At 27.8% G+C, this 24,811-nt stretch overlaps 6 protein-coding genes across 9 annotated transcripts; 3 read left to right on the forward strand and 3 right to left on the reverse strand.

Annotated features, from left to right (window-relative positions):
- The first annotated feature begins 247 nt into the window (after window positions 1–247).
- LOC145752117 (UPF0764 protein C16orf89 homolog) lies at window positions 248–2,878 on the forward strand. Its single transcript, XM_082568334.1, has 8 exons — window positions 248–504; window positions 711–864; window positions 1,044–1,156; window positions 1,344–1,504; window positions 1,626–1,785; window positions 1,976–2,150; window positions 2,321–2,367; window positions 2,565–2,878. The coding sequence occupies exons 1-8, from the start codon at window positions 267–269 to the stop codon at window positions 2,864–2,866; spliced, it is 1,350 nt and encodes a 449-aa protein (XP_082424460.1). The 5' UTR covers window positions 248–266; the 3' UTR covers window positions 2,867–2,878.
- LOC145752118 (caspase-3-like) lies at window positions 2,063–10,822 on the reverse strand. Of its 2 annotated transcripts, XR_014283770.1 has the most exons (10): window positions 10,689–10,822; window positions 9,780–9,917; window positions 9,130–9,275; window positions 8,608–8,802; window positions 8,400–8,529; window positions 8,103–8,174; window positions 7,794–7,928; window positions 2,582–2,758; window positions 2,288–2,364; window positions 2,063–2,132 (listed from the first exon to the last, which is right to left on the reverse strand). XR_014283770.1 is itself a non-coding variant. In XM_082568335.1 (8 exons), exons 1-8 carry the CDS (start codon window positions 10,717–10,719, stop codon window positions 7,323–7,325), a joined length of 975 nt encoding a protein of 324 aa, XP_082424461.1. In that variant the 5' UTR covers window positions 10,720–10,822; the 3' UTR covers window positions 7,038–7,322. The 2 variants fall into 2 exon arrangements, 1 of the variants encoding a protein (XP_082424461.1); XM_082568335.1 differs by lacking the exons at window positions 2,063–2,132; window positions 2,288–2,364; window positions 2,582–2,758 and adding an exon at window positions 7,038–7,450.
- Window positions 3,491–4,764, forward strand: LOC145752120 (centrosomal protein of 19 kDa-like). Its single transcript, XM_082568337.1, has 5 exons — window positions 3,491–3,631; window positions 3,782–3,898; window positions 4,065–4,153; window positions 4,328–4,414; window positions 4,624–4,764. Exons 1-5 carry the CDS (start codon window positions 3,505–3,507, stop codon window positions 4,693–4,695), a joined length of 492 nt encoding a protein of 163 aa, XP_082424463.1. The 5' UTR covers window positions 3,491–3,504; the 3' UTR covers window positions 4,696–4,764.
- An 890-nt stretch (window positions 10,823–11,712) lies between the features above and the next one.
- LOC145753070 (caspase-3-like) lies at window positions 11,713–14,357 on the reverse strand. Of its 2 annotated transcripts, XM_082569459.1 has the most exons (7): window positions 13,996–14,354; window positions 13,387–13,520; window positions 13,067–13,261; window positions 12,786–12,918; window positions 12,630–12,701; window positions 12,327–12,461; window positions 11,713–12,173 (listed from the first exon to the last, which is right to left on the reverse strand). In XM_082569459.1, exons 1-7 carry the CDS (start codon window positions 14,150–14,152, stop codon window positions 12,040–12,042), a joined length of 960 nt encoding a protein of 319 aa, XP_082425585.1. In that variant the 5' UTR covers window positions 14,153–14,354; the 3' UTR covers window positions 11,713–12,039. The 2 variants fall into 2 exon arrangements, with proteins under 2 accessions (XP_082425585.1, XP_082425586.1); XM_082569460.1 differs by lacking the exon at window positions 12,630–12,701 and having other exon boundaries at window positions 13,996–14,357.
- Window positions 14,358–15,158: 801 nt separating this feature from the next.
- Window positions 15,159–20,644, reverse strand: LOC145752090 (FERM domain-containing protein 8-like). 2 transcript variants are annotated; one of them, XM_082568298.1, is made up of 11 exons: window positions 20,390–20,644; window positions 20,116–20,217; window positions 19,722–19,841; window positions 19,237–19,315; window positions 18,385–18,561; window positions 18,055–18,190; window positions 17,727–17,906; window positions 17,558–17,654; window positions 16,604–16,744; window positions 16,321–16,347; window positions 15,704–15,836 (listed from the first exon to the last, which is right to left on the reverse strand). In XM_082568298.1, the coding sequence occupies exons 1-10, from the start codon at window positions 20,562–20,564 to the stop codon at window positions 16,334–16,336; spliced, it is 1,221 nt and encodes a 406-aa protein (XP_082424424.1). In that variant the 5' UTR covers window positions 20,565–20,644; the 3' UTR covers window positions 15,704–15,836; window positions 16,321–16,333. The 2 variants fall into 2 exon arrangements, with proteins under 2 accessions (XP_082424423.1, XP_082424424.1); XM_082568297.1 differs by lacking the exon at window positions 16,321–16,347 and having other exon boundaries at window positions 15,159–15,836.
- A 483-nt stretch (window positions 20,645–21,127) lies between these two features.
- Window positions 21,128–24,708, forward strand: LOC145752399 (D-glutamate cyclase, mitochondrial-like). The gene is made up of 8 exons (XM_082568678.1): window positions 21,128–21,374; window positions 21,444–21,665; window positions 21,853–22,131; window positions 22,273–22,740; window positions 23,225–23,474; window positions 23,802–24,022; window positions 24,083–24,231; window positions 24,439–24,708. The coding sequence occupies exons 1-8, from the start codon at window positions 21,176–21,178 to the stop codon at window positions 24,580–24,582; spliced, it is 1,932 nt and encodes a 643-aa protein (XP_082424804.1). The 5' UTR covers window positions 21,128–21,175; the 3' UTR covers window positions 24,583–24,708.
- The last annotated feature ends 103 nt before the right edge of the window (window positions 24,709–24,811 follow it).

Here is a 24,811-nt window from a genome sequence, read left to right on the forward strand (position 1 = left end):
TACAATAACAAACGTTATCATTGGAATGCATCCCATAATATGAAGTCAAGTGTTTAGCAACTTATGTAATACGACTAGACAGCTAGATAATATGGTGATTTGAATTTCTTTTTGACAGTTTGGTGTAAAATAAATTAATATTAAACTCGGATTTTCGAAATTTTGTGCTATACATACTGACATAAATAAATGTCTATTAAGTCAAACGGTAAGAATTTTGTTACTATTACATTATATTTAGATTCACTCTGTTAGGGTGTCAAACTATGGGTTTAAGCAAAAACGTAGTTGTTATTTTTTTAATTGTATTATTTCGAGTTGTACACTCTGAACTTGACTACTTTGCCCAACAAGAAGCGTTTAAAGGAATAAGCAAAGATCATGTTAATATTGATGTAAACATGGAAGATACAGTTCATGCTTTAGAAAAAGTTGTTTTTTATTTTGGGAAAATAAAGAAAAGAGCGACTGTTGATTTGGCTTTTGGAATGCAAGGGGTTCATGGTAAAATTGCTACTTTAAATTATTTCTAAATAAATGTGCTCATTTATTTTAGTGTTTAAAATTTTACCTATTATTGTGGCTATATGTAATTGAAAAAGAATTTTCAAGAAAACCTAAACATGAATTATTTAATAAAATAATTTTTAAGCCTTTTGGTAAATAATTAATAATGCAAGGTAAATAATTAATAATGCTTTTTATTTGAGGCGAGCTAACGAGGATATTAACAATGGAAAAGGAAGGAAGATATTCTCTATTGACTTCCCAGGCAAACTTTCTAACTCGACTTAAGGAACTTCATGTTTATACTAAAGAATATATACAAGATTCACTTCCTTATATTAAGCTAAACAGTAGAGAGTAAGAAATATTTAAAAAATATTCCTATTTGCAAAAGTAAAAATATCATATTATATAAGATTATTACATTATTTTTATGAAAATCAAATTTTCACACAACTTACAAATATGTTCTAATATAAGTAGCCTACTATAAATAGTGAATGTATTTTTTAACCTCAATTTTCTGTTGGTTTCAGATATTATAAAAGTTTTTATACAATAATTAAAAACCCCTGGATGCCCTATGAGCTGCCTCCCCAAGTTACATCAATTAATCGCATTGATATTTTTCCTAATTTTACTTTGAAAGGTTTGTTAAAAAAACATAAGTGAAACTTATAAAGAAATAATATTTAATTTTGACAAATTTGAAAGATGAAAATGTATTCGGCCAAACTAAATCCACTAATTTTATTGCCAATTATTTATATAACTCAATGCTGTTTCATTTGTGACCTACAAAAAATAGAAAAATTTAATTTATATATAATACACAGCATTGAATGAAGATGAAAGCGATGTATGCATGCAATTATTTCTTGACCCGAATAAAGCCCAATTATGCAACCTTGGCGATTGTTTTAATAAAATGACACAAATGGGAGGAACATTTTACAATCCCACTCACCAAATTTTATGGCTCTTGTTAGGTGAACAGGTAAAGATTTGCACAAATCGAACTTTTAATCTAAAAGACAAATTAACATTAAAAGTAATTTACTACGTTTTAACAAAAATATGACATGATCTTTTGACAAAGAAAAATAACCTTACTTAAGGCGGGATGTCGCAGCGTCTTAGAGGAGGAAGGAAGAGAGATGTTTCCTGGAGGACTGGATGAGATGTTAAAAGTAAAATGTGCTGGGGTTGCTCTGGAGATGGAGGCACTGGCAAAGAAGGAGGTTGCAGAAACGTTCAGAGATGTTTTCTTAGAACAAGGTTACAATTGCTACCTTTGTTATTACAGTTCCCAAAAAACCTAAACACACTTAAATTGACTTATCTAATAGTTATCATACACTAATGTTTCACCAATTATTAACCTGTTACTGCTTTATAACACAGACTATGCTTTTCTACCACTTATACTTTGTTTTTTACTGACTTCTTACCATCTCATTTTTAATAGGTTTTATCTGTGGTAAACTTGGTTTTATGGACGCAGTAAAACCGGCTTATCTGTTATCTGCATTAAAGTGGCAAAATTTGAACACGGGTTGTTATTCACAATCTCATCAAGATGAAGTGGAAAGGGAAAGCGATGAATCATTAAATGAGTTTATGTTCTGGATAAACATGAAAAAGTAGGACACCCAAATTAATTAAATATTTTAAATACCGTATTTGTTGCAACTGCTGAATAATATTGTGATCATATTTTAAATAGCAATAACCCTAAACTTTGAGCATACTGTTATACATAACTCAGTAAAGGCTATACCTTTGTAATCATTTTTGTTATTAATGTTTAAAGGGAGGATTGGAGATCAAGAAACTTGCTCGTTGACACTTTTTTACCTGGTAATATTTTAAAATATATATTTAAATATAATCTACTACCGGTAATATTACAAACTTTCAAATCAATATTAACATTGTAATTTAAAAAGCTGATACAATATGTTGTATATATATAGTCAATTACTATTACTACACTGGGTTTACTGTTTATCTTGAAAGGTAGATATTTCATGTGACAAATTGTTGTTTTTTTACAGACAAATGCAGTACCCACATGACTGCAGTAGCTGCCGGTTTTCTCGCTGTATCTTTGCGCTTATTCTTTGACCCGGTGTACAAACGCTCCCAACTCGACGAATATTTAAAACTAAGTCCTCCACCCCAACTACCCCAAAATAATCCACACGTTTTTCCTAAAATTTTTGCTCTTTGCTTACTCGTTGGACTGGCTCTGTATTTAAAAAGAAAATACAGAAGGGTATTAAATTTTTTGATTGCACTAACTGATGACCTAAAAGGTAGAATTAAAAATCTAAAAAAAGTGGATCATGTTGTTTAGAATAAATTATATTACTACCCATTTGTTTTCTAAACTTATTAATATTTTAAGCCATGTCAACTTTTCATTTAATGTCTAAAAAAAATTATTAAATTTAGTTGTAAAAAATACTAATAATGACTTTTAATATAATAACTTTTTATTGGTTTTAAAAACCTGCCATACCTTTTTTCTTTTTGTGCTTCATATTTTTAAAGGTAGCTGTCTTATTTAAATTATGTAAAGCTAAAAAACAAACGTTAAACAATTTTTTTTAATTTTGCAATACCCACTGTGCAAATTATAAAGTGTCTTATTTGTCAATAAGTATAAGCAATTTTTCATGATCTATTTGCAGTATACTTATTTCCTTTCGAATATTTGCCTTAGTAGTAGGTGTAATAGAAAATTGTATGTTTGTAAAATACTGTATTATGTTACACTGAATTTTTTGTACTTGTACTTATATAGTCGATTTATACTCAGAAGTTATACATGTTTGTTTGTACTTTCTCACATTGTCAATATTCAGTTACTTTACGCACTAAACATTATTTCAAGTGCACGTTACATAAATATATGTGTATTATTATTATTGCATTGTATGTCAACCTTATTATTTGTTTTTTATTTCAGATATTTAGGGGAAGAGTGTTAAAATGTATACTGTAGAAAAGTGCGGTGTTTGTGTGAAAAAAAAGTTGCTTTGTGTGTTGTATGTTGACCAATCGACAAACCAAAACAGATGTAGAGAAATTCCAGTGAGGAATTTCAAAGAAAACACAAGTAATGTTATAATTATTACATAATAAAAATAAACTCTATTTTGAAAATAAATATTATAAAAATTCAAAACAACAGTAAATTAAACATGATATTTATGGGTTGTCTTTTATGTTTTGCCTTTTTCACACAAATTACATTTTGATTTAACAGATGTTGCAAGATATGCCGAACAGTTCAAAAAGAACCAACGTCATCAGACTTTGTTATCTGGGATACCAACGATTCTTATTGAAAAAATGCTTTATATAATACAAGGACATTTACGAGGTATTTTAACATAAACAAAAGTAAATTTAACAACATACCATATTACTATAAAAAAAACTTAATGTCAAATTATTAAGCTAAATTATAAACACTTTTATAGTTTAATGACAATTTAAGTTATTGAACAACATCACAAAATGTACTTAAAAAAGTTCATGTTTTTAAGGTTTAAGCATAGAAGATGCTAAAAAAGTTGCAATCAGAGAAACCACAATTGACCCAGATACTGACTTAAATAAACTGGAAAAAGACCAAGTATTTTATTTTATTATCTTTTTGCCTTAAATAATTTTTTTTATTAAAAATTTAAAAGTTTGCTATAAAACGTTATTGAAAAACAAACCAAAATTCCTAAAATATTTAAGAAAATAAATGATAACAAAGACCATTGTTACAAAGCTTTATGTTATAAATAATGTTTTTTTACAGATTGATAAAGCAAAAAAAATCATGGAACAGGATTTTGTTAAGAATCAAATTAAACCAAATGATCCGGAATATGAATACGATATTGAGGTAAAATACAAAATAAATCATTTTTTATAAGGATTAAAAACAAGTAAACTAATAACATTTATAAACAAACTAAAAATTTGGCATCAATTGACTATTACTGATCTACAGACAATGTAAATTAAAAACTACTTATTGATAAGGCTGTTAAGTCAACTTTTTAACATTAAAGATTTAGTATTAAATCTATTCGTGAAAACTTTGTTTTTAAGGTGGATTATGACCAAGAAAAACCTATTGAAAGTTGCGGTTGGGATTCAGAAAGCGACCAAGGCGATTTTTAAAACTTTTTAATTTTGTTAAAATTGAATAACTTCCATTATGTAGCACCTTAAATTTGTTATATTTTATTGATTGTAATTTTCACTGTGTCAAATAGTTTTTAATAAAATAGTTTTCTATAAGAAATGACTTTTTGATTTTCAAATTAGTGAAAGTTGAACTCGATTTTATGTTGCAGAAAAGACAGAAAAAGCTGAAAGTGATTTTAAAGAAAAAATCAAGAAAAATAAGGAAGATAAGATAACTAAAAACAATAAAGTTAAAGAAATTAATCAAGGGACAAAATTTAAACAAAGCACAATTCAAACCCAAAATAGCCCCAAAGAAATAAACACTCAGGCCAATAAAATTTCTTATATAGAATCACAACATATTCAAACTAAACCTAATACAAGTTCAATTGTTGTCAGATCAGAATTAAAACAAGGTGCCAATACTTCAAATAAACCTATAGAAGTTAAAAAACAAACTGAAAAACTAGAAAAAAAACTTCAATTTCATCAAAGTACTAAAAGCAATCAGACCAAAAAAACAAATTCAAAAAACAAAAGGTACTTAGACATAGATTTAAGGACCGACCAAAGCACAACAACTATTGCAACTAAATTAAAGCAGGAGACAAATATCAAAAAAGAAACAAAAATCCAATCAGAAAAAAATCTGGATACAGAATTAAAAACGGAACAAAGATTTGAATGTGTACTTGAGTTTATAAGCAGAATGAATAAGGACATAAAATTAAGAAAGCAATTTATTCAAAAAATGGAAAATGATTTCGATATTTGTTCCTTTTTTCAATTGTTATTTAAAATAAAGTTTTTTGATCCTTACAAAACAATATGGTTTCCAACATGGTTTGGCTTTACATATCTTGAGTTTATGGTATTTTATGAGAAAAACAGAATATTAGCAAGCGCTAAATACAAAATAAAAAGCTCAAAAAAAAGTTTCTTTCAAAAAGTAATACAGTTGAATATGAAACATGGTATCCTAAACAGCGAACATCGAATTTCTCAATATTCAAATATTGTTTATTTGAAATTAACTAACAAAAATTACTTAAGTGGAAGTGGAAAAAAAGAAATTCAACAAGATAATGTAGAAAGTGATCAAAATGTTTTGAAGGTGAAACAAAATGATTCAGACAAAAATAATGTTGTACAAAGTAAAGACAATCTTCTTAACAAAACAAATCTGGAAGATAAACAAACTGATCTAGAAAACAAACATTTTACATCAGAAAGTAAACGAGAAATTCTAGAAGGTGAGAATTCTGCTCTAGGAATAGAACAAACCATACCAACAAATCAGCCATTTGTTCGACAAAATGAAGAAACAGTTCTAGAAAAGAAAAACCTCATTCTAGAATGTGAAACTAAAACTCCAGAAAGTCAACAAATCAGTTTAGAAAGTGAAGACGTAGATCTAAATGATGAACAAAACAATTCAGAACAGGAAGAAAATGTTCTAGAAAAAGAACAACTCATTTTAGAAAATATACTTGAAGTTCTAGAAAGTGAATACAAAGTTCTAAAACCAAGTGTTTTAGAAATTAAGAACAAGAATATAGATAGTGAACAAAGTATCACAGAAAATAAACAGAGCCTTACAGAAAATAAATGTACTAATTTAGAAAGCAAACCCACTTCTGTAGAAGAGAAAGAGAAAAATAAAGTCCTAGAGAGTAAAAAAATTGATTTAGAAACAGAAAATATCATCAGTTCCTTAATACAAGATGAAGATTCGCTTATTCAAGATACAAGTACTATAAGTGGCGTCTTTATGCCAGAAGAAGTACCAAGCATTGAATTTTTTGAAATGGAAAAAAGTGTGTCACCATCAACACAAAAAGAACTTTCCAAAATTAGGGAAGAAGAAAAAAAAGAAAGAAAGTTTAAGAATGAATTAACACAAGACAAAAATAAACTTGAAACCAATGAGAATTCAGATAATTCGGAAAATTATGTGTTTGTTGGTTATAAAATGCTTTTTACATTATGCAACGAAATGCCTGTTGAATTCCTTAATAAAACCATGACTAATAAGAACAAAAGATTCTGCTGATTTAAACAGTGATTTTAATGATATAAAGGTAATCATTTTTAAACGTAAAAAACTTAAACCTTGAAATATAATTAACACAATTTATTGGGTAATCATTTTTAAACGTAAAAAACTTAAACCTTGAAATATAATTAACACAATTTATTTTTTATTTTTAGAATACATTTTCTGAGTGACCAAGATATAAGAATTTTCTAAAATTTCTGTTAATTTTTAAGACTGTAATTATTTAATTTTCCATAACTTGTTTCATATTTTGTTTTTATTAAAAGGCGATTGTAAAAAACTATATATTTTGAGTTGATTTTTTGAGTAAATTGATTAAAACCACAAAAATTTAATAAAAAAATATAAAAAAACTTGATGAAATTAAAATTGCTTGTAAATAAAGAAATAAAAAACTGTTGACATATTAAAAAACAAAAACAATTGACTGGTATTAACATTTACAAAGCCTGGCAGACTTTGTACAATAAAATCTAAGGTTAAATAAAATAATCTAATTTGTACAAATAAAATCTAAATTTCTTTTTATATCAATTTAGCTAACCATACTTTTGGTCAATTATAAGTTTTTAAAGACTTTAATCAACAAGCCTAAAACAACTACTATAACAAAATAAGCCAAACCAGCACATTTACTGCTAAAAGACCACAGTTGCATCCAGTTACGAGTAGTACACTCTTTCCAATCTGTTATTTTAAATAATTATTTTCAACGTACTTTGTTTTAAGTTTGAGTAATATTTAACTGTTAAACAAACAATGTTTAAATTAACCACTGAAAAATCGATTGTTTAAATTACTAAACCTAGTTTCATTTTTGAGGTATTTTTATGTCTAATAGGCCTATTTATTTGGTGGAATTTAATAACATGTTTTACTTATCTAAATTAATAACAGCCAGCAAGGTTGAGCAGTGGTTTAAACCTTTGGCTATCCACTTTAAAGATTTAAAGGACAAATATAAAATAACATGCTAAATTTTAAACAAATAAATTAAAAAATAAAATTTATAATAACTTTTATTATTTACCTTTGTATTTTACCAAAAAAAGTTGCCTTCTCAGTGTAGATTGGTAGGTAGGGACCATTTTGTTGTTCCCAAATGTTAAATTACAAACATGGTTGCACACAATAGCAAGTATTTGGGCCATGTCATAGTTAAGTTCTAAATATAGTAGGTTGAAAAAGTTAACTTAAATATACAACTTAGAAATATTTTTATAGATTTAACTACAAAATGAAAAGAAAACTCTTATTTTAAATAATAATTATTAGCACTGGCGTAAATATATTCACAAATTTACAATTCACAGTACATATTATCCATATTTTTACTTACTTTCCTGCACTATGAACTTATCAATTGCATGAGTCAGATGTTTCAAAAATCCACCAACATACGCAACAGTATCTAAACCCACACAGCAAAAATTGATTAAACTTTATTTATGTTTAAGACAGTTTTTTTAAAGATACAGTCATTACAAAATATTATCAAAATTTACAATATTTTTAACAATTATAGTTATTGAGTTGTTACTATTCTTGGCATCACCACAGGACTTGTTAAAGCATTCTTAAATACTAACACTTGCTTAGCCCAAATTTATTAAATAAAATATGATCAAAAAATTACTTTTAGATGTAGGATAGCACATCAGTATGTCAGCATTAGCTGGCAATGAAGAGAAATCTTGCTTAAGAAGATCTGCTCTTGTTTGTGTGTTGTTATGACTGATTTCCTCATCTTCATTTCCACGGCAAATCTAAACATAAACCCATGCCTTATTTTAGATTTTCATCCTTATTATAAAAAAAATTAAATAACGTCATAATCAACTTACCTCTGGAATAAATATTTTAGGTTTTCCCATCAAGTTTTTACATTGTTTGCCCAAGAATGGGTCAATAACAGTGTTTTTAAAATCCATTCTAGCATCCGTAGCCAAAATTGCACCATTTTCACCACCATGGGACAAAACAGCTACAATAATCAGAGAACAGCTTTTCCTTATGCTTTCTCTAAAAGCCTCGATTTTCTAAAATTATGATTTTTTTTAAATGGTGTTACTAAACATAACATGGAGGTGACAGACAAATGGTCTTTCCAAATTTTTTGAGCCCTGTTTTTTGCATTAGATTAAAAGTTAGTCACGTTATAAAAGCTTGCCTTAACCTTTAACTTGAACTAAACCAATATGGTATTTAGTTGGCTAATATGGACATAAAACATGATAAACAAAAACACAACCACTGTGGCCAAAATAGCAACTTAAATAAACATTGACTTAACTCTTGTATTTGCAGCTAGCCACAAGCAGTATCTAGAAACTGAAAATTAAATAAAATATTAATTTGTAATTTACCTGTATCATTTCTCCTTGAGATAAATTATTGTGGTACTTGATATTATCTTCAGGGATGCCCAGGTTTTTCAACACCTCTTTAAAATCCAACGCTTCAGTTTCGGAGTTTTTAATAAACCGGTGTCTTTTCTTTGATACGACATTTTCTAAAATTTCATTAATAAATAAGTAGAAGTAATCTGTTTTAAAAATTAAATATCAAAATTTTATTGAAAAAAAGAAACCTAGCTGATAACTTCCAACTGAATAAAAGTTCTATGGACTATTAGATAAAGTTGAAAGGGAAAAATACACAACATAATTTAAGAATAAACTAGTACATCAATTTTTTTACTCAAGTTTTTTATGCATTAAGGATAACAAAACTAATTATTTAAATCAACATTAGATTATGGCAACAGAAAAAATAAAAATTTAATGATTTAAAATATGCTATGAATATTTCGCATAATTTTATAGACCAAGACTGTGTGTGTTAATACATTTTGCATCTTGTCTTTAATTAAATGTTTTTATAATTAACTTTATGCAGTTAAAGGCTAGCCTGTGTTTTAAAATTTTCTTACATCTATTTAAATAAGATTGCTATTATTTATAGAATACATAAAAAACTGTTTTAATTTTGTTAAGATATAATAACATGTTCTTACTTTTAAATTTGTCGTTGTTTATAATTAAGACCTGAGTAGTCTTTGGATCAACATCATAACTTTCTGGACATTCAATTACACAATTTTCTGACTTGTTTTTCCTACTACTTTGATAAACTTCTTTTGGTTTATGTACATCTACACAAAAAAAGGACATTAGCTGTTGGGTATTAAACAATAAGTTTTAGATCATGTGTAGATTAAGGTCCTTCAAACATTTTTGGACAGTAAAAATAGTAGAATGCGAGAACTTTAAAAGTAACAATATATATTATTACTAGATATATTGTGAATGTAAAGCTTTTTTTTGTATATATCTTTATCCTCGATGTGGGAAAGTCGACTGCGCGACTTAAACATAAAGTAACATCAGTTACTCCGACCCAGTCTCGAGTTGCCTGTGGCAGTTTGGGATATTATAGAGATTATAATTGTCCGGTAATTATGCTACTGATAAAGTGCTGGCTAAGCAGGAGTTCATACCGTTTATAGCGCCTTACTCAAGGGTGCTACAGCATGAGATCAGTGGGGATTGAACCCACGACCTCATGTGTGGTGTAGCAAGAGTTCTTATCACTACACCACGCTGCTGGTTCATATATTATAACAAGATAATGAAACTAGATTTAAAGTAAATATTGGGTTAGGGTATATTTCATAAAACTGTCAAAGTAGGAATAAATTTGGCAAAGACCAAGGAGCTCTATTAGCGTCGCCAGCCAAGTTTATAAAATGCAAAAAGGCCAGAATTTTTATAACTTTACCCTAATCTTCCCTTGTACATTCTGCAATAATCTTAGTACTACTCGTTTAAACCGGCGGACGACGCTAATAGAGCTCCCTTCTTTAATTTATACAAGGCAAATTAATCAATACCCAATGAGCAAAATTTAAATAAAAACTCTTTACCCAATTCCCTAGTTGGTATTCTTCGACTCATTTTTATATAGAAATTGGCCTAACAAATACTGTAAATCAATTGGTAGGCAAACGAACAAAATGACAACTTAATCAAATGGTTATAATACGTTTATAGATAAATGTTTAACTTTGAATCACCTGATTACTTTTGGTTCCTCTTTATTTTCCTTCCGGTCTACCTGTTGGCTTCGTTTGCATACTACAAATATTTTACGTAAAAATAGGGGGTTTCCCTAATACTCGGGCAAAATAGAAATTCGTTGTAGTTAAAAAAATTACACAAACACTTTTTATATTATTTTATCTTCTTTTTAAATTTAAAACCATACAATATAAAGTTTGTAAATTAATATTTTACAAAGTTACAAAACCAAGTGTTCTAGAAATTAAGAACAAGAATATAGATAGTGAACAAAGTATCAGAGAAAATAAACAGAGCCCTACAGAAAAAAAAGCAAACCCACTTCTGTAGAAGAGAAAGAGAAAAATAAAGTTCTAGAGAGTGAAAAAATTGATTTAAGAACAGAAAATAACATGAATTCCTTAATACTGGATGAAGATTCGCTTATTCAAGATACAAGTATTAGAAGTGGCGTGTTTATGCCAGAAGAAGTACCAAGCATTGAATTTTTTGAAATGGAAAAAAGTGTGTCACCATCAACACAAAAAGATCTTTCCAAAAAAATTAAAAAAGAAGAAAAAATAAAAGGAAGTTAAAGAATGAATTAACACAAGGCGAAAGAAAGCTCGAAACCAATGAGAATTTAGATAATTCCGAAAATTATGTGTTTGTTGGTTATAAAATGCTCTTTACATTATGCAACGAATTGCCAGCCGAATATGACAAAGTATAATTTATAAAACTTAAGACTTCAACTTTTAAATAGAATTAGGTCATATGTTTAAATATTTAACACATCTTTTTTTTGATTTTTAGGGCACCTTTTTAGAGTGATCAAGATACAAGAATTTACTAAAATTTATTTTGTATATATAATATTTTTGAAGGCAATGCATGGTTAGTTTTATATATGATAAAATTGCACAATTTAATTTGATTAAAAAAAATATTTAAAAATGCAAAATTTTGAAAAAAAATTCTAAAAAAACTTGATCAGTTTTAAATTGCTGATAAAAAAATAAAAATGTACAAAACTTTTACTAAAAAAAACATACATGTAAAAACGTCTACTACTATTTACACTCTAACCCAACAATATTTTATTAATAATTTAAATTGGGCAAATAAAATTTAATTAAAAAACGGCACCTTCTTTTTTCAAATTAACATATACAACATGTTAATGCTATAATAAAAAAAACTGTATATACCTTTTTTTCAATAAGCCCTAAAGTAATTATTCAGAACTTCAAACAACAATATACCCAAAAGCACTAAAACAAAATCATGCAAGATGAAAAATTCTTTAAAGAATGTATCGGTTTGACTTCCAGTGTTACATTTTTTCACACCTTTTAATATAAATAATATTTCATTTTTTTATAGAGCATAGCAACACTTGTAATTAATTCTGAAACGTTAGTTAATTAAAAAATGTTTTTTTATGTGAACCGGCTTATCTAAAAACAAAAGCAAAAATTTATCAAAGTTAACTCCATATTTACCTTCATGTTTTGTTAAATGAAGTTGCCTTCTTAATGTGGATTGATAGGTGGGCACTATTTTATTGCCTTCAAATGATAAATTACATACATGGTTGCACACAGTAGTCAGTATTTGGGCAATATCATAGTTACATTCTGAAATTTAATAGTTACACTGTTACATATTTATTATAATAAATAAAGTAAACTAAAATAAATTTTAAAAAATAGTATTCTAAAGTTGAAAAGTTTTTTTTATGCTATTTAATTTATGTCCAAAATCTTAAATAAGAATTTGACAAAACTAATAAGTGATTTTTTTACTTTCTCTAACTATGAACTTATCAATTGCATGGGTCAGATGTTTCAAGAATCCACCAACATATGTAACAGTGTCTAAAAATGCAGCATAATTTTATAAAGCCCTTACTGGTAAAAACAATGCGCAAATTTCAAATGATAAATTTTAAACAAAAATACTTTCTGATGTGGGATAGCACAAAAGTACATCGGAATTAAATGGCAAGCTAAAAACGTCTTGGACAAAGGGACCTGCTCTTGATTGTATATCATTCACACTACAACTACGCTCAAATTTTCTTCCACGGCAAACCTTAAATAGGTATACTTTTGAAAAAAAAGGTATACGTATATTTTTGATAAGTGACAATTATAAAATATTTTTTTCAATAACATGTAATGATTAAGATTACTGATTATGGGTTGAAATTCCACATTACATAAGAGATTTGACCACTTACTTCTGGGATAAAAATTTTGGGTTTTCCAATAAGATTTGGGCAATTGTCTCCCAAAAATTTGTCCATAACATTGGTTTTAAAATCAATTATGCCATCTGTAGCATAAATTAATCCATTTTGAGCACCATGAGATAAAACAACTACAATAACCAACGAGCAATTTTTCAGTATATTTTTTGCAAAACTTTTGATAACCTAAAAAAAAATACTTTTATAATTACCTACAATAAACAACACCATCATTTTTAATGGTGTTAATGTATACATTTAAAATACTATCTTGCAAAAAATATCATACTAATAAATTGAATTTTTTTTACTTTTGCCATTTCTCCATTGGTTAAGTTGTTCTTTAACATAATATTGTTTTCAAGAACTCCAAATTTAATTAATACTCTTTTAAAATTTTCAGCTTCTTGTAATGACTTTGGTAAATTTTCAACATTTAGATTTTCTATATAACAAAAAAACTTTTTTTAAAGAAAAAGGCTTGTTAAATATTACAAATTTCGAATATGTATTAAATAAAAATAGTCCTTTAAATAGAAATTCCATGTACATGAGTTAATTTTTAGCTATGACAAAAAAGTGCTCTGCATTACTTTGTTTGATTCACCGGCAGCGTGGTGTAGTGGTAAGAACACTTGCTACACCACCATGAGGTCGTGGGTTTAATCACCACTGATCTCATGCTGTAGCGTCCTTGAGTAAGGCGCAATAAACGGTAAGAACTCCTTCTGAGCCAGCACTTAATCAGCAGCATAATTATCGAGCAATTATAATCTATATTATTCCAAACTGCCGCAGGCAACTCGAGACTGGGTCGGAGTAACAAATGTGACTCTATGTTTAAGTCGTGCATTCGACTTTTCCACATCGAGGATAAAGATATATACAAAAAAAAAAAAAAAACTTAACATAATGCTTACTTTTAAATGTGTCATTGTTAATAATAAGGACTTGTGTAGTTTTTGAGTCCACATCATAACTTTCTGATGGTTTTATTAAAGGAATGTCATCTTCTTCATTTTCACTGGAAACGGTATTGTTGTTCCCGGCATCTCCAGGTAAGATTACCTGATCCATTCCCACTGCAAATCAAAGTGCCCCCAAGCAAAATGTTAATGGTACTTTTTTTTAACCCATATTAAACTAACAGAAGGCAAATAAACTGATAAAACCTAGATCAACATTAACAAAGTATATAAATTAATCAGATAATAGACTTTAAAAAAAAATTTAAAAAATAAATAAATACCCTAAAACTATTCTAAAATATCAATCGTAAAAAAACAATAATATGACAGTTAATAGTTTTTTGCCCTTTTCGTCTTTAATACATTCTTTAATAAAAATGTAATTCCTAAAGTTATAAAGTTTAAACTTATACCCCAAACTTTCTATATTTTCTACAAAATCTATGTGAATATACAATTAAATGACATTAGTTTTGTCAAAAAATTATTATAATAATAATATAGGATGTAACTACTTAAAACAACTAAACGATAAACAGTCTCCTAAATACAATAAATAGATTAGTTATGCCACCTGATACCTACAGACCTAAGTTTCAATTCCTTATTTCATTGTTGAATTTTAGTTCCTCTTTTCCTGTTTTTCTATTGTGCATGGTTCAATAATTCCATACATTTTCTTGCCTAGGTAGTTTTTCTTTTCTGTACAATCAAGACATAAAAGTTTAAATAAAAATCTGCAAATACACTTTTTTATGAGTCATTGACTTATTACCAAAATATGAAAACAACATTTTGCCAACAATGAGACAACTTTTCAACATTTTCCTCTCCAACCCCTTCTTTAGAATATTATGTTTTTCAACTTTTTTAAAAAGGGTCTAAATTTGGTTAAAAGTTAGTTTTAAAATTTAGTTTCGGCAAAATCTTTTTTTAATATCTTCTTTTGAATAAAATTAAATATTTAAAAAATAACCAAAAAAAACTTTAATAATTTGTTTGTAAATTAATATTTTAAAACATTTTAACAACAACAACAACAAATGAAAGCAAGTTATTGGGAATAATTGCAAAAACATAATATAAAAAGGTTTTATTTATTTGTATTGCTTTTCCTTATCTATATAATAATTACCACCATTTCATAATTATAAAATTAAAATATAAGTGCAACAAACTTCAAATTTGACATTTCATATAGAATTGCAGCAAAACTAATTGGTATCCTTATTTAGAGCATAAAATAACTGAATTACTTGTGAAATTATACATTTAAAAGCACCATGTAATAAAAACCGGATAAAAATTAATAAAGAAAATTTTAACTACACCGTAACAATAAATTTTATACAAATTACAGTGGCTAATATATTTATATACCAAACATAAAAATTATCTTATAAAAAACAGAAAGAAAATATATACAACAATTAAATATATGTATATGTAAAAGATTTGTGATCTTAACTCTAGTTACAGCACCATTAAATAAAATGTTAATTTTCTGTGTGTCAATGTAAAATGTGTTGAATAAAGACTGCAAAATAAATAAAAATTTGTTCGATCATTTTTAAAATTTGCAATAAAGTAAATTTTTATAAAAAATAGTAAAAAATAATTAGCAGCACAAGTTAAAAATTTATTTTACAACAATTCATCATGCTCTGGTAGAGTTTCTGCCGTTTCCATTTTATTTCTGTTGCCCAATCTTTTGTAAATATTCTTTTTAATGGAAACGCCGCTGGATTTGGTTGGAGACGTCGGACTTTTTGGGAACACTGCCACATTTTCTTCTAAAATTTAAATTTACAATTTAGAAATTTTATACATTAAAAAATACACCGTATATTTGTTTGGAGAAAAATATTTTAAATACAATATTTTAGTTTTAGTTATTAAATAAGAAATTAGTTTTCAAATTCACCATGTTAAATGTGTATGGAGAAGAGTTAATGGTTTTGTCAATGTTTGTTATTATATATGTTACTGTTAAACAAAAATTAAACTGGCGATTTAAAAAAAAACATGCTTTTTGCCACTATTTTTCGATAAAAAGTGCTTAATATTTTGATATTAACATGCTCTTGAAACACTAGTCACATGCTATTTTATCTGAAATTGAATAAAAAAATTTGGACGAAAAATAAAAAAATTGTCACCACATGCCATGAAATGTCCACTATGAAGTATGACATGGGTCACAGATATTTGTGACCATTGTACCATGTTATTTTGTGGCACATTTGTGCCACAGTGTTATCAGAGTGAAAATCTTACCTTTCATGGCAGTTTAAGAATTATCAGCTGTTTAAAGTATTTCAAGAAAAAATTACCTTATTATTTTAAAAAATGTTTTTTATCAATTTAAAATTCAAATTAAATTTTTAGTTTACTGCTAACCAAATAGTGGCAGAAAAAGCATTGATTTGTTTTACAAAACAATTTAAATTAATACAAAAAATCACTTCGGAGATACAATAGCTCATGCAACAACTAAACTACATCGTCGTATAGCTTAGCACTACATTATCCTCGGTGAATTACAAAAGCAATTATGTACCTTCATCGTTAAACTTAGTTAGGCTTAGTTTATCAGGTCGATTAGAGGTCACAGAGTTTTGTCTGGCAAAAAGGGGACGGACACGGGTGCTACTGCTTGATGTTCGGGATACAACTGTTTTACCATTCAAACCATTACTTTCTAAAAAAAAATTACAAACTATAATTTTAATCCAATGACATTTAATTAATGTTAAATTTTTTTTTTATCAATTACTCAAAGTTTTTAGTTGTGTTTTATCATTTTTTTGTTGTCCATATTCTATTTAACAAACAAGTCAACGAAGTTTTTAAAGGTTTTTAAGACTATGGTTCAATTATTTTAATTTTGCAAAAAAAATTCCAGTATTGAGATAAAAAAGGAGTGCCCATAAATTATATTCTTTACAATTTCAATATTTCAAACACAATAACAGCGTTGTTTATTTTCAAAAGATAATCCAAAAACCATAATTTCATCAACGTCATAATAAAACCCCATTATTTTATCCAAAAATTTATTCTTGTTTAAGTAATTATATCTGAAAACATAATTATACCTACGATTGTATAAATACACACACAAAAATTTAAACAATTTACATAAAGTCCTAAAAATGATTAATTGAATATTTGGTTACTTTTTGTTACATAAAAAAGTAAACAAGACGTCAATCTTTTTGCTTTGCCATCATAAATTGAATTTGCTGCCCTTAAGGCAAGCTTAAAATTGGAATTTAAATCCAATTAGATAAGTTGTGTTTTGTACAAACACATTTCGCAAAATAAATAAGATTACAGTCATGGTAGAAATATGCAAAAATATTTTGCAAAAAACACTTTAAATAAACAACATGTCAAAACAACTTGTATATTTTAGTTTTTATTTAATAATAAGAACAATTTGTATTTGGTTTTGCATTGCAGAAAGTTATAAATAATTTAAAGTTTGAAAACCAATTGAAATGTGTATTACCTTCATTATTTCCTGCTAGGAGTTGGGCTCTTTCAATTTGTTCCTTTTCCCTTAACATTGAAATACAAGTTTCAATCATTGAGTTCATCATTGGAGCCTAATTGATTAAAAAAAAAGTTTATAAATTACAACAAAATATTAAAAAAATTTCAATTTGTATTTTTTATACCTCTTTCGATAAAATTTGCAACAGTTTATTTGTCTTCGTTTTCTCGTCATCAAACTCAAGAAAGAGACTTGGTAGCTCCTCTTCATCACTCTCCTCTCCTTCTTCCTCCTCCTCCCCTTTATTTGCAGCTGTTGTCATTTCCCAGTTGTATTCATCATGCAGCAAACCAATAAGTACATGCTTGCAAAGGGAAACAATGGATAAAATTTGAAAACTAGTAGGCTTTGTAATATATAAAAAAAATTGATAATAAAGTGTTTTTTGCAACATTTATATTAAACTTCGTTTTTATTATGTTTCAGTTTTTGATAGAGCCTACATTTTTTACCTTTTTTTCAACATCTATTAGCCACAAACCATCAGTGTTGATAGCAACTTTAACTAACATTTGTGATTGGGTTTGAAACCATGACGATAATGTTTTGTTTTGTGCTTTCTCTACATATCCATTAAACAATACACTTCTGTAAAATAATATAACAAGGAATTTTAAATGGCCAGATGATTTAAACAAAATATTTCTAAAAAAATCTCTTTTTAACAGAAAACAAAATATCGAAACTACATAAATAAAAAGTTTACACAATTTAAAGAAAAAAATAAATGCATCTGTATAAAAAGTTAAACAAAATAAGTGTTACAAAATTTTGTTTCTTACCCATAATAAGGAAGCTGCCAGCATATTTTCATAGATTCCAAGGTGGTGTTAAGAGTTGTTTCTTTTGCAGCTTTCTTGGCACATTCAACTATTCTGTCTTCTATTGAAGTTTGACGCATTAAAAATGAACGACGAGGTTTTGCCATATGGGTGGGCACAAAACTTTGAAGGTTTTCTCTATAAAAAAAGGTCTTGATATTTTAAATATGTGACTTATCAATAACTTGTGCATGGTGTAGTGACTGGAACACTTTACTACATAAGGTCCTGGTTTTAATTCCTACTGCTTTTATGCTGTAGCACCCTTTAGTAAGATGCTATAAATGGTAAAAACTTGGGCTTAGCCAAAAATTATTGTAGAATTATAATCAATAATTTTTTAACTATATATTATAAAAATCAATGCAAAAATGGGTTGGCTGATGTTACCTCTGTTTTTTAGACTGTGTAGTCGAGCTTTTTACATTAGGAATAAATATATACATTCCTAATGTGAAAAAATTTAAAACCTTAAATTTGACTTACAACTAAGTTTAACACGAATTTTAGTTGAGCATATAATAATATTTTTTATAAGTTTAGTGACCTATGCGAAAATAAAATGACATCGTTCTTTATTTGGATATGCTTAAATACACATTCTATATTTGTATAAACATGTTGACTTAAGCCTACCTTACAGGGCTGGTTTAAAAATTTTTTAAAAAGTATTTAGCAAAATTTTTTAAAGATAATAAATTTTTACAAAATAATACAAAAGAGAACGGAATAAAAGCTTTTGTCTACTGGAAAAAAATATGATTTAAAATATGGAGAATTAACATATAAAACTATTGTAAGGAGAATTTATACTTGATTGTTTCCTTGTCACTGTTGACACACATTAGTGCTCCCAATTGTTCAACGTCTTCGGGGTCACAAGGAAAAACACCTAGGAGGTAAATTTTGAATAATAAATATCAAGTTACAAAACTTTTTTGGAGGTAAATTAAACAATAAACTACAGTTCTTGAAACAGAAGTTTTAAAATGTTTAAATAAAATAGGCCAAATTTTAATAATAGACTTGGGTTACCTACATTTATTTTAAGTTGAAAAGATTAAGGTTTGTACCAGACCTAAGCACTTTAAATATAAATTTAATTTTAATATAGCAAAGGAGAAATGAAATTCCATGTTTAAATAGATTACATCAAATATTTAACACACATAATTAAACTTTCTATTTATAGATGTAATACAACTTTAATTACAAAGTAGTATGGAGGGTTTTTTTTTTATATTAAAAAATTATTATTAAATGTCTGTCAATAAATTACAGTTTTTAACTTTATTTACAATTCCGTATGTTTGCTCTGGCTTCCAGCAACAAAACGCTTAAAATTGATTCATCCGTTATTTGAATTTCCTCGTCTTTGGTAAGAAAAGCACTTCTCCGAAATAACAAAGCAGGCTCATCTGTAATTGTCATGTATTACTATGAATCATTGTCATTTATGTTTGTTAAAAATCAATACAAGTGTGTAAAGGTGTTATATATTCAAAATAAAAGGCTTAATATATAACCTGCTTTTAATTACCAATTTATTAATTATTAGTTCAAAACATATTGTACTTAATTTTGTTGGAAAAAATTGCTGTTTTTAATACTTTTATGTTTATATATATTTTTTTAGGGTTAATTTATTTAATTTAAATTTAATTTTGTTAATTATTTAAACAATTATTAAACCTTGTGCTTTTTCGTTATCACTTTCCATTGAAAATCGATCTACCAGCATTGGCCATTGTTTAACCATTCTGAACGGGATATGATGAGGTTTTAATTGAACGTCTGAATAAATTTTTGTTTATATTTGTTTCTATTTTATTATAATCAGTATGAAAACAGTTTTAAAAATATTTATTTTGGCAAACCCACTCAAAATTAAAAAAAAACTATTTAGCTAAATAATTTTTGTTTTCAGAAAAACAATATTTTGTTTTGTTTTTATTAATTAGCTTACCTAACAAGGGGGATTTTAACCATATTGCGAAGCACTTTTTAGCTAAAGCATCAGGCAGTTGCAAGATACTAATCATCTGTTGTAAATACTGGGCTGTTGTTACATTTTTGCCGTTAGGAATTGTAAATTGGTGACCGGAATTGTCGGATAAATATACAACAACGTTTAAAGACATATTGGCGTTTTGTAGTATCTCAATATTTAAATACAGATACTTAATTTTAGCTCATTTTTTACAAGTATTGCTCTTATAAAACTCTGGTTAAAACAAAAAATAAGTAATTATACAACATATCGTCAACTGTTAACTAAATAAAACAGTAAATAACATTAACAAGCTGATTAACTGTTTTATATATTTAAATACACAACCGAACCAACGCAACAGACATTTTTTACGAAGTAAAATATATAAAAGCATGTCATAGGATTGCCCCTGCATCCTTTTTTTGCTGTTTCTCTCATTTTTCCCTTTTTCTCCAAAAACTTATTCTCTTAAATTTTAAAAATTGTTTTTTTTTTGCAAATTAATCAGCAAAAAACATATATTTTAACTTTATGACATTCCTAGTTACAAAAAAAGCAAACTAACTATAAAAATTGCAACATATCTGTTTCAAATATAGCAAAACTAGTAAATTAGTATCCATAAGGTAATTTCCATATTAACTTAGGGGGTTTCCCAGAAGACAAGAAAAGTAAACAAACAAAAATTTAATCGTCAGCAAAAAATGTATTGAGAACGTGCACCAAAAATGCATTTTTGTTTATAAAATAATTGCACGAATGTTAAAACTTATTCGCCATAACAAACTTGGTAACATTTTAAACTCACATTTAAGAACTATAAGCAACGTTAATACAGTTAATTTAAACAAAACGCAATTAAAAATGGATCAGAAAGTCAAAACAACTCCAAAAGATGTAAGAAGGTTAATTCGAGCGGAGACTTATGGAGCTGATGCGACAGCATTTTCGTGCCCAGGTGATTAATATCAAATATATAAAAAGAAATAACTGATATTATTTAATCCTCATAATCTTGTTTTATTAGGATACAAACAGGCCAATCTGGCCATAGTTCCAAGCAAATATGCAGAGGATTTCTACACCGTTGCTAAGGGAACAAAAGGGGCTTTACCTATTTTGTACAAAAGCAAAGTGGGTGAATTTTCTGCCGGACCACTAGGTGTTGATATTGATGTGAGAACTGATTTGATGAACTACAATGTCATTGAAAATGGAGTGATCACTAAACATGTTACAAACCTTTTGGGTATTACATGTAATTTTAAATATTTTTTGCATTGTAAACAATAAAAAACAAGGCAAGTAATCCATATGGAAATATTGATGGTTCGAATCCCACCTCTAGCAAATTAATAGTACATTTTAGTCTTAATGGTAATAACATTTAAAAGTACTTTAAATAAAAATACTAAAAAATTCTTATTTTATTGTAGATTATGATTTAAGTGACTATGTTGTCTTCTACATCGGCTGTAGTTTTTCTTTCTATGGAATTCTAATAAAGAATAATATCATCACCATACCAGACAAAGATAAAAGTTTAAATGTTGCAATGTATAAAACAAATATTGATATCTACAAGTCTGGGGTATTTAATGGGAAAATGGTCATCAGTATGAGGTATATTAAGAAAGAGAAGTTGTCGGATCTGGCAACTCTAACTTTCCCTTTGGATGATGTTCATGGAGCACCAGTGCATTATGGGAACCCAGGTAAAGAATATTTGTTTTTTAAACTAACAATTATTACATTCTCTTTAGTTTTTGCAATAAAAGATATCAATATTATTGATTTTATAAATAAAATGTCTAATAGTTCGCAATTTTGTAAAAGACTTTTTTGTTTTGTTTTAGCTTTGATTGGAATAAACGTAGACGAAAACAATCTTGGATCTAAAATGATTTGCAATGACGGAGAAGTTGCAGCTTACTTCTGTTGTGGGGTATCTGGTGCCATGGCTTTAAAATCTGCAAACTTAGAGCTTGCTTTCTCTCACAAGCCTGGCAACATGTTAATCACTGATGTATTACAAGAAGATGTTGTCATTGAAACGGAAGACAAAAACAAAATAGCTCGTGTTATAGAGTTCGACAGCAAGGGGGGAAAATACAGTGTCATGTCGGTTGCTACTTTAGATAAGTTAAATCTTCTTGATAAATTGATTCAGCAAGATCCCGGAAATCGTGGGATTGCCAATTTGGTCGTTGAAGGTGATTTTGCTAAAGCAACTGCTGCTTTATCTCATGCTGATTCCGTGGCTTTAATAACTGGGTTTCCTTGCAACGACTCTGACCCACCTGATGAAACAGATGGATTGCCAGGTAAAAAAAAAATTTTAATCCAAAAATTCAAGTAACCGGTAGCGTAGTGATAAGAACTCTTGCTACACCACACATGAGGTCGTGGGTTCAATCCCCACTGATCTCATGCTGTAGCGCCCTTGAGTAAGGCGCTATAAACGGTATAAACTCCTGCTGAGCCAGCACTTAATCAGTAGCATAATTACCGGGCAATTATAGTCTCTATAATATCCCAAACTGCCACAGGCAACTCAAGACTGGGTCGGAGTAACTGATGTTACTCTATGTTTAAATCGTGCATTCGACTTTCCCACATCGAGAATAAATTTATATACAAAAAAAAAAAAGTAAGAATTTTGGGTGTAAAAATTGAGTTAATATAGGAATTTTTTTGACCCCTTTTTTAAGAGAGCACAATATTTTAATTTCTGGATACCTAAATCTGTATAATAAATCCACTATCTTATTGTAGCCCATTCTTAAATGTGTTTATTATTATTTGTAGGGATAATAAGTTTGGGAGCTGTTCTACAAGCCCTTGGCAAACAAGTTACTGTCATTGTTGAAGAATCATCTGTTTCCATGTATTGTGACATCTTTAAGAATTGTTTAAACGAAGGTTTGATCAAGGAAGAGTTTTGTGTAAAATCAAGTGAGACAATAAAAGTAGATGAGTTGTTGTTTAAAAGTAATGGACAACCTTTTTATGACGTTGTATTAGCTTCCGAAAGAATAGGCAAGGGCACAGATGGAAGGTAAGATTGAACTGCTAAATAAAAACTCAATCAAAATTTAATATTAGTTTTTGATGTAGTTTTTTTTATTTTATTTTGTTTTTTCGCGCATTGATAAAAGTAAATAATAAATACGATATGCAATTAATATTACAACAATGCAACGGGAAAAAATGACAAAATCAATTTAATGATTTAAAACATGCCAAAAGTATTAATGTTTACATGAAGATTTTAATTATTTTATGGCATGGTCACCAAACCCAGATTACATGCTGCTTTTGTTTAAATAGAACACACTAAGCTAAAAAAATTTGTTGCATCTTATTTTATTCCTGCATGTATTAGATATTATGGTATGAAAGGAAAAGATTTATCACATTTGGTGGATCCAAAAATCGACGATATTTTCCAAACAGCATCTGAATGTAGTTTGATCACTACAATTGGAATTGGAGATGGGGGAAATGAATTAGGAATGGGAAAAGTGATCGAAAATATAAAAAGATTTATACCAGGTGGAGAAAAAATAGGATGCGTTGTTTCAGCGAAGTTATTGATCTCAGCAGGTAAGTGAGCAATTTTTTCTTATGATAAATTTGACTTTAATAACAATTTTTTTGATTTAGGGGTATCAAATTGGGGATGTTATTCGCTTGGTCTTGGGTTATATGCATTGAGATCCTGTCCTATGCATGACAGATACTTTCGGAGGGCTGTTGGGTTTCCCGTTGATGTAGTTGAACAAATGGGACAGTTTTTACCGACAGTACAGAGGGTAAATAACTCACTACAACAAGTGATGTTATTTTAAATAATTTCTTTTTATTGGACCTAAGAAAATATTTATTTTGTTGAAAATAAAACATTTTAATAATCTAGAGTATGCTGTGTAAATGTCAATTCTTGTCTTGCAAAATTCTTGTATGAAGATAATTTAAACTCAACTAGATCTTAAAAATTATTACATTTTTTACTTTTTTAGGAACGTAAAATATTGGAAATTGTTGAATCTTTTGGCATAAAGGATGGTATAAGGCCAGACCAATCTTGTTCTGTTGACAGTTTATTTTTCGACAACGAACACACGACCATACTGAAGGAAATGATTAATGTTGTAAAAATATAAATTAACAAATTTTGTTAAAAATATGTATATATGCAGGAAATTATGTTACGATACAAAATCCTAAAAATTATAAAGTGATTTTAGTGTAACAAATCCTGTAATGCTGCTTATACCCAAATGCAATCTAACTTGTTAATAAAAAATAAAAACTTGTATTTTTTTTTATTTATTTATATAACGAAACTGAAAGAAAAAAATACGAAAAAATAAATTGTTACAAAAACTACTG

Source organism: Corella eumyota, chromosome 5 (assembly GCF_963082875.1).
Source record: "Corella eumyota chromosome 5, kaCorEumy4.1, whole genome shotgun sequence".
NCBI classification, from domain to species: domain Eukaryota; kingdom Metazoa; phylum Chordata; class Ascidiacea; order Phlebobranchia; family Corellidae; genus Corella; species Corella eumyota.